The sequence below is a fragment of the Oncorhynchus tshawytscha genome, linkage group LG33 (assembly GCF_018296145.1).
Source record: "Oncorhynchus tshawytscha isolate Ot180627B linkage group LG33, Otsh_v2.0, whole genome shotgun sequence".
Classification (NCBI taxonomy): Eukaryota; Metazoa; Chordata; class Actinopteri; order Salmoniformes; family Salmonidae; genus Oncorhynchus; species Oncorhynchus tshawytscha.
The window spans coordinates 39962864-39973001 of NC_056461.1; the positions used below are offsets into that span (position 1 = coordinate 39962864).

At 40.1% G+C, this 10138-nt stretch overlaps 1 protein-coding gene across 1 annotated transcript; it reads right to left on the minus strand.

Moving 5' to 3' along the window:
• Positions 1-2104: 2104 nt before the first annotated feature.
• Positions 2105-3100, minus strand: LOC112230701 (olfactory receptor 2AT4-like). The gene has a single exon (XM_024396953.2). It carries the CDS (start codon positions 3098-3100, stop codon positions 2120-2122), a length of 981 nt encoding a protein of 326 aa, XP_024252721.2. The 3' UTR covers positions 2105-2119.
• Between the last annotated feature and the right edge of the window lie 7038 nt (positions 3101-10138).

Below are 10138 nucleotides of genomic sequence, written 5' to 3' on the forward strand. Positions count from 1 at the left end.
TGCGTTACTCAAGAAATAAATAAAAAATACCATGTTTTTATGGAGGGTTTATTAACATTAAAAGAAGTTAACATTGTTTGCAAACTGATATTTGACCATACTCCTAAAATGTGCTTGTTTCTAACCCTGCAGTTTGTGCCAAGGCTTGTATTTCACAAAGCATGATGATGATAATAATAATAGACTTTATTTCTTTACCATCTTTCTTAGAATATATTGCAGTCCAGTGAACTTTACAGATCAGGACTTAAACAGGTAAAAAATGTAGTGACAAATATTGAGAACATATTGATAAAAGAACCGGATCAACCAGGTACCTTTATTAAACCTGTTTAAGCACTCAGAAAGTAAAACATTACAGAGATACAGTATGTGTTTGATTTTCTGTTTTATTACTAGAAGATGTTGGGAATATTCAGTCAGTTATAGAGCCTACCATGCCCATTTCAAGGGATTACATTTGGTTGATGACATAGGATTAGGATGATGATAATAATAATAATAATAATAATACACTTGATTTCTTTACAACGTATTGCAGTCCAGTGAGCTTTACAGATCAGGACTTAAACAGGTAAAAACATAGTGACAAATATTGAGAACATATTGATAAAAGAACAGGATCAACCAGGTACCTTTATTAAACCTGTTTAAGCACTCAGAAAGTAAAACATTACAGAGATACAGTATGTGTTTGATTTTCTGCTTTATTACTAGGTAATGGATCTTGGGAATATTGTTTGGTTGGTTGATGACACAGGATGAGGAAGTGCAAATATTGAGTTATTGCAGAACGTGTAGTCGAGGCTGGCGGGAGAAGCTATAGGAGGACGGGATGACTGGAATGGGATTAATAGGATAATAGGATTAATAGGAACGAAAGTTTGATGTGATTAATACCACTCTATTTTTTCCATTTCAGCCAATGAGCCCATCCTCCTATAGCGTATTCCTCTAGCCACCTCTGTCTTGTAGGAAAGCTGAAAAGGAAATGTAAGTCATTGATAATCATTTCTGTGATACGTCTGTGTTCAAAAATAGATGGACACAATCATCAATTAAAATATTGAAAACAAAACACGTCATTCACTCGTTATGATAATAATAATAATAATAATAATAATAATATTAAAAATAATAATAATAATAATAATACACGTCATTCACTCGTTATGATAATAATAATAATAATAATAAAAATAATAATAATAATAATAATAATACACGTCATTCACTCGTTATGATAATAATAATAATAATAATAAAAAAATAAATAATAATAATAATAAAACACGTCATTCACTCGTTATGATAATAATAATAATAATAAAAATAATCATAATAATAATAATAATACACGTCATTCACTCGTTATGATAATAATAATAATAATAAAAATAATAATAATAATAATAATAATAATACACGTCATTCACTCGTTATGAACTACTATTTAAACGATGAAAATGCCAAGTGCTTTATATTTAATATTCAACGGGACAAGATAAGTAATGTATGAGTTACATGCATGTCTCCCCATTTCAACACCCTTGATAAACTTTACGCACGTACGGTGGTGGGTTTAGGTATAGGCGAGGTATTGGCAGCCGCTTAGGGCAGCATCTTGTCGGGGGCGGTACTGGGGCATCCTCACAAAAACAATCGTAATGGTGACATTTGCGCGATTGGTTTTCTATTGCTCATTTGCACGTTACATCAATGACATCATGTCACCTTCGGGAACGGGGAATCTATCAATTAGCACACCTCTAACTTTGTACAGTACTAATGCAATTAGTAAAATCAGTCACACTGTGAAATGCTACCAAATAAACAACAATTCATTCATAATACTGTGAATGTATAATTTCACAGACATATTTTTGCATTTTTCTCTGGTTTGTGTGAAATCGTTAAGAACAATATAAAACCAGTCTGCTCACCACCAAGGTGAATTGGTTTAGTCTTGACTCTTGGTTGATGGTGTAATTACAGTTAGTGCAGAATGGTGATTTTTTTTGGGGGCAGAAGGGGGGTTCGCCCAGGAAGCCATACAAGCTAGAACCGCCACTGCGCATTTAGCAACCTATGTAGCAACCTAGCAACCTATGCGTAAAGATCAATCGTTAACTACTTGAACTTTAATTCTCCTGAACATGGTGAGTACTTTGCTCTTGATCTCTTTAGTTTTCAGAGAGTAGACGATGGGGTTGAGACAGGGCGGGATGCACGAGGCCAGCGACAGGCTCAGTACGCGCAGGTCAGGGTCTGGTTTGATGCGCGCTAATAACCCAACCATGAAAATAATCAGAACCGGAAAGAAGAATACTGCCACTAGAATGAGGTGCTCAGTGCAGGTGGCCAGCGCTTTCACACGACTCTCAACGCTTTTCATCCTGAACACAGCGATTAGAATACTCATGTATGACAGAATGATGAAGGACAGTGGGCCGAGGAGGATAGCCAGGCTCAGAACTGAAGCCACAGCCCATTGCAGGGTGTTGTCGTTACATGCCAGCCGAAACACTGGTGCGTAATCACAGAAATAGCTGTAGACGTTAACGGAATCGCAGTAGGACAGCCTGGTCATAATTGCAGCACTGAATATCTGTATACCAAGACAGAAGCACCAGATGACACCGAGAATACACGACATACTCGTCATGGTGTTGATGGAGCCGTGCCTCAGAGGGAAACATATGGCGATCATACGGTCATAGGCGAGCACGGCGATGGAGAACGATTCCATAGATATGAAGGAATAATACACATACATCTGTACCATACACAGATTAAACGGCACAAAATTGTTCTTAGCAAGAAACGCCTTTAGCATACCGGGAATAATGCAAGTATTCAGCACCAGATCAACCACCGCGAGGTTACCAACCGCCATAAACTTGGGGTTGTGGAGGCGATGGTCCACCATGATTATATAGATCACAAATGTGTTGAACACGACTGATACCACGTAAACGAAAGCGAGGAAGATGAAGTAGAGGTTGGCAAAGGGCAGGGAGGTGAAGCCGATGATGTAGAACCCTGGAGGATGGATTAGAACGGAGGAGTCGTTCCATTGCAACCTGCGGAGGAATGTCATGGCTGAGCTGGTTCCGCACACCTGCGCTCCAGGCCTATGCATGCACAGACAAACACAAACGCTTGCTCCGTTGATGCGTAAAACCTGAAAGGAGAGAGACAGAGTTAGCAATGTGTGGATCATAAGGACTTCATCAGTCAGCTTACAAGTAGCAACAGCCAGTATGATAATGTCTTCTCTTAAAATGGTGATTTGATCACCAAATAAATTGCTTGATTAATCTACACTCTATTTCATCTAAGCTTACCCATGTTTTGCTAAAATTGCACCCTATTTTTTTTTAACCTTTATTTAACTAGGCAAGTCAGTTAAGAACAAATTCTTATTTTCAATGACTGCCTAGGAACAGTGGGTTAACTGCCTTGTTCAGGGGCAGAGCGACAGATCTTTACCTTGTCAGCTCAAGGAGTTGATCTTGCAACCTTTCGGTTACTAGTCCATCACTTTAAACACTAGGCTACCTGCCGCCCCAACAACCAACATCCAGATAGGGCTTATAGCTTTCATTCTTAATTCAGTACCAACACTTTACAAATACGAATGAATTCTCCTATTCTACTCCAAAGCCTAGGCCTATGTACTGTGGAATAGTCCTATTCTACTCTATAGACCATAACTACTTACTGGGCACAGTGATATGGACCATGGGTCGGTCTGTTGGCTGTGTTCTACAACAGCAGGTTCAGGTGGGAGAATTGATGGTCCGGATCTCTGTGCTGGCTGTGTTCCACCACGACAGTTTCAGGTGGGAGAGTTGATGGTCCGGGTCTCTGTGCTGGCTGTGTTCCACCACAGGTTCAGGTAGTAGAGTTGATGGTCTGGGTCGTTCTGTTGGCTGTGTTCCACCACAGGTTCAGGTAGTAGAGTTGATGGTCTGGGTCTGTCTATTGGCTGTGTTCCACCACAGGTTCAGGTGGTGTGAGAGATTATCCCTCTATCTCTCTGACTCTCTGTCCCTGAATCCTGCAGTAACACGAACAACTGTATCTCTGCTGCTCTGTCCACTATACGTATATAAGCCCCCAACTGTCCCCAAGAGATGTCATTAAAATGGCTAATCAACTCTCCAAGTATTGGAAGTTATTATCTTATGTGAGAGTTTACTTTAACTGATCCTTGGAGAATTCAACATAATGGAGTTATTAGCTACATGTATGTCTTCAAAAACAACCAACCCATAACAAACCCACTTAATTAAGCTAAATATCAAGGCCTAATTATCAGTTTTTGGTCGTTAGATAGAAAGTGAAGCCCAACATAGAGCATCTTGTGGTAAGGGATTTAACTAGTTGTTTTTCTGCTGTTCTCCTGTTGATTAGCTTGGTTGTCTTTCCCAATCATTGTAGGCCAAGTAGCCATAGAAAGGTTAAACAAATCTTATCAAACTAGATTTCTATGTGTTTAAACCAACAGCACAAATAGGCCTACAGAGCGCCGCGGCCCTGCGTGTCAGAGACCAGCTCAGTTTATGAGACTGACACATACAGTGCCCTCCTTATTATTTTGGCTCTATACTTCAAGACTTTGGATTTGAAATCAAACAATGACTATGAGGATAAAGGGCAGACTGTCAGCTTTAATTTAATCCATTTTGGGTGAACCGTTTAGAAATTACAGCATGTTTTGTACACAGCTACTTTAATACACACATAAGTGAATTTGTCTCAATACTTTTGCTCCACTAAAATGGGCTGTGCACAAAAAGTGATGTAATTCCTGAACGGTTCACCCAATATCGATTAAATTGAAACTGACAGACTGCACTTTATCCTAATAGTCATTGTTTGATTTCAAATCCAAAGTCTTGAAGAATAGAGCCAAATGAAGAAAAAATGCTTCACTGCCAATAATGACAGATGGCACTGTATCTCTACATAAAAACAGAGAAAGATTGCTAAATTGATCGATGGAAAGATGAAACCCTGATTGATTTGATAGATTGATTATTTTCATTTTTTAATTCTAAATTACAACAGATTCTTAGAAAAAGAGAAAAAGAGAGAGAGAGACAGAGACCATAATTCATCTGGTCACCATGGTGACAGATGAGGTCGATTTCCTTTCCTAAATTATAATATGTTGACACCCAGCTAGCCTAAAAAGCACTCAGCAGCAACTTGTGGTTCTAAGATTTCAGTGAATCTGATCATAAACACATACAAGTACACAAACACGTAAATTCCACTGATCATGATCTTCATTGTCCTTCATCTATCTTAAGATTTCAGAATCTGCTCATCATAAACACTCAGTACACAAACACATATTGACTGATCGTGTCCTTCAGTAGAATGTCAGAACACTGCAAGCCAGTCAGCAGCAACTTGTGTGGTTCTAAGATTTCAGTGAATCTGCTCTGATCATAAACACATACAAGTACACAAACACATATTGACTGATCGTGTCCTTCAGTAGAATGTCAGAACACTGCAAGCCAGTCAGCAGCAACTTGTGTGGTTCTAAGATTTCAGTGAATCTGCTCTGATCATAAACACATACAAGTACACAAACACATATTGACTGATAACTCAGGTGTATTTAAAGGGGAAATCTGCAGTTGCAACATCAAGTTTTAGACAAATAAATGAATTATGTATATACCCAGATAGTCTCGAGGTTAGAGTGTTGGGCCAGTAACTGGTTCGGTTACTGGTTCGAATACCGGGGCTGACAAGGTAAAAAAAAATCTGTGGTTAGTACCCCCAAACAAACCACACATTTCCATTACACACTTGTGTGTAAGAGGACAACTAAGCATCCCCCCCCCCCGAATATAATAATATATTGAGGAATATGAATTTCAATGCCTCATGATCTTAGTTCAACTGTGGTACGCCATCAGAACCCAAAATATAAATGTATTTCACTACATTGTTTGTAATTGTAAACAAACACATTACAGACTCAAAACAACATTTAAATAACTATAATGTCAGAGTGTATACATTTCTCGAGCCCTATCCCTTAGCTGTAATCCAAAAACAGTGGCAGGGTTGCGGTTTTGTTGTTAGTTGAACTACAGATTGCCCCTTTAATCAGTGTGTAGATAACTGCCTGTATTAACAAAGCTTCTCAGAGTAGGAGTTCCTGGTGATTAGCTCTTGGAGATCGGTATCACCATGGTTGCTTCCTGCCAGGTCAGGAGTTGTTCGACCACACTGTCCTTTTTGTCCTCACTGAGGAGAGAATCAAAGGAAGGTCAGGCCTTACAGCGGTTGAGGCAGATAGAGCTAGTGAGAGAGGGAGGGATAGAGAGAGAGAGAGAGAGAGAGAGAGAGAGAGAGAGAGAGAGAGAGAGAGAGAGAGGGATAGACGTATAGAGAGGGGTAGAGAGAGAGAGAGAGAGAGAGAGAGAGAGAGAGAGAGAGAGAGAGAGGGGGATAGACGTATAGAGAGGGGAGAGAGAGAGAGAGAGAGAGAGAGAGAGAGAGAGAGAGAGAGAGAGAGAGAGAGAGAGAGAGAGAGAGAGGGATAGACGTATAGAGAGGGGTAGAGAGGGTAGAGAGAGAGAGAGAGAGAGAGAGAGAGGGATAGACGTATAGAGAGGGGTAGAGAGAGAGAGAGAGGGATAGACGTATAGAGAGGGAGAGAGAGAGAGAGAGGGATAGACGTATAGAGAGGGGTAGAGAGAGAGAGAGAGAGAGAGAGAGAGAGAGGGTAGAGAGAGAGAGAGAGAGAGAGGGATAGACGTATAGAGAGGGATAGAGAGAGAGAGAGAGGAGAGAGAGAGGGATAGACGAGAGAGGGAGAGAGAGAGAGGGATAGACGTATAGAGAGGGGTAGAGAGAGAGAGAGAGGGATAGATGTATAGAGAGGGGAGAGAGAGAGAGAGAGAGGGATAGACGTATAGAGAGAGGGGAGAGAGAGAGAGAGAGAGGGATAGACGTATAGAGAGGGGTAGAGAGAGAGAGAGAGAGAGAGAGAGAGAGGGATAGACGTATAGAGAGGGGAGAGGGGAGAGAGAGAGAGAGAGAGAGAGGGATAGACGTATAGAGAGGGGTAGAGAGAGAGAGAGAGAGAGAGAGAGAGAGAGAGGGATAGACGTATAGAGAGGGGTAGAGAGAGAGAGAGAGAGAGAGAGAGGGATAGACGTATAGAGAGGGGTAGAGAGAGAGAGAGAGAGAGAGAGAGAGGGATAGACGTATAGAGAGGGGTAGAGAGAGAGAGAGAGAGAGAGAGAGAGATCTGGTCTTAGCTAAGTCACTCTGCATCACCTCTCTTTCCTGGAGTATTAGAGAGGTAGTGGTCCTGATGGGATTGATATGATAGCAACCTGAAAGACTCGATTGAGTTACACTATTTGGAGAGGTGGTACGTAATATGACAGTGTTACTAACAGTACTTATGTAAATTAGGTCAGCCAGGTTCCCAGTGTTCAAAGCACAGTCAGGTCTTATGACCAGACCTGTCGAGCCCTTTGACTGAACCATAGCACTGGTTTTAACTCTAGTCTGGTTCCCAGTGGTTAAACCACCCAGGGTCATGCCGCCCAACATGAGAATATTTATTAGGAGGAAACGTATTGATTACTTCACTTCGGGTGAAGAAGCAGGTGAAGCTAGGGTACTGTATGAATGCACACACACACACACACACACACACACACACACACACACACACACACACACACACACACACACACACACACACACACACACACACAGATCAGTTCTTTGACACTAATGTCCCTCCCAGGTTTAGTAGAACGTTGTATAAAACACTTTATGGAAAATTTGAACTCTCTTTTACTTTCAAAGAGAGCCAACAACTACAGGTTAACATCTTCCTAAGTCTGAGGGTGATTTTAACCTTCCAGACTTGGAATTGTATCAACTCGCTACCCAAGGCTTTTACTTACAACAGAATGCTAAATGTACTAAAGAGGAACAATGAGTACATATTGAAGATGCGCATTCTCATCCACAGACTCTTTTTACGTGTCTCTTTTCAAAGCATGAATGTAAAGAAAATAGTTAATAACACAACATAGTTAATAACTTCATAGTTAATAACAATATGGAAGAAAATGAATGGTATTCTACAAGAATCAAAGAGTCACTCCCTAAAAACTACCTGATGAAACAATCCTTGGTATCATTTGAATGGAAACATTCTGAAGTTTGTGGAAATGTTAACTGAATGTAGGAGAATATAACACAGTAGATCTGGTGGAAGAAAAGAGAAAGAAAGAGCATACGTTTTCTGTGTTTTATTGTTGTAGCATCATCTTTCACATGTACTAGAACAGCCACACAGTCAGATAGGATGCTGGAGATCATTTAGATGGATAACACAAGAGGGCAACTGTAGGTGTGCAAAGTTTCAGACTGATAACTTCAGGAATGGGTGAGCTACAGTACAGTACATGACATTTAGCATGAAGTCACCCAGGTGTCCCACACAAGTTGCCCAAATGTACCCAAGTGGCCGAACATATCAAAAAGCAATTCTAACACACACACACACACACACACACCATTTTTTATATTTTTTTTATATTAGAAAATAAATATTTAAAAAAAAAACAGTACACCCCTTGGAAGTCCTCGTCATAATATTTTGCTGCCTGTGCCATGTCCCATAGCAGTCTCTTTCTGATATAAAGCAGAGGCAAACTGAACAAGTGGTGCATTTCATGCGACACAGAACACAACGACGCCTCCATGCTGTGCCCTTTTGGCCCTGAGGCACAGTCATGCCTGCAGTAATGAACTGTGGTATAGGAACACCACTGGGGGCAGAGGTAGAGCAGGCAGCTTGGCACCGGGGCTCCCAGTCGGAATCGCTATCACTGTGAAAGTTTTATAATGTATGAGCCTTTTATCATCACATAAAATAAACAGATATGTATTGTATAGAGCAGAGGGAACAGTCACAAGGTGAAGTGCTGTTCCATTCAACTCCGGCCATTGTTGTATATATATATACACACACCCAAACAAACCAACACACACACACACACATAAACAAACCACACATTTCATTGCAAAAAAATATATATATATATATTTTTTTATATATAGAATATATATATTTATTTATATTTCATAAAACGGCATTAGCACTTACCCGTCCAGAAGTACGTCCTGTCCTTGCAGAAACAGCTTCTCAGTTCGTTTGAATCATAACACTCCAAGATTCCTCAAACAAAAAATCTGTCTCTCTTTCACTTTTTCACTTTCACTTTGGACTTTGACTTCGCTTTACCTGATCTATTCACCATGATATCTTCAATGAAATCGTTGAAACTACAACTTTCCGCGTTTACCTCAGCTCATTGGCTATCTACCCAGCTAGATTTCAAGAAGATCAGTGGTCATTGGGCAGAACTATAGTCAATCAATGAAGCTTCGCTAAAATTATTGGTGCGTAAGGTAGTCATTTATCGTTGTCTTCAAATCAGCTCACTTCGGTCAATACTCCCAGCAAAAAAAACAATGACGTTTGGCTGTGTTGCAAACATCCAGAGGAATGCACTGAAACCAACCATGACTAGATAAACGATTGTTTACAGGGGGGAATCACGTCGAATGCTCCGTAAAAAAATTGATAGAGATGGAATTCACGGCACAAACGGTTTACAAAATGTTTCGATTTAGGCTATAAAAATGGATTTTATCAAAGAAAACGGTACTTCATTTGATCACTGGGACCCTCAGGAAGAGAAATAAGAGCAAGATATCAGAATGTAAGTCATCATTTTACCTTCCGATGTGAATGTGTAAAAACTGTCATGGCAGAAAATGTTTCTGTTGTTGCTTGCTCTTCTCAAACAAAAGCATGGGATTTGTGCTCTGTAATAGCTATTTTAAATTGGAAAACGTAGTTTGATTACCAAGATTCTAATCTTTTGAAGGGTGTAAGACACTTGCATTTTCAAGAATGCTTAATGTTACATAGTTGTATTTTTAGTTGTCACTCTGAAATTACCCCTGATGTTGGTCCCTGTACGGGGATCGCAGCCATAACAGGTTTTAACTTCTTGTTAATCCAGCCACAGTTTCTGATTTCAAAAAGGCTTTACGGCGAAAGCACACT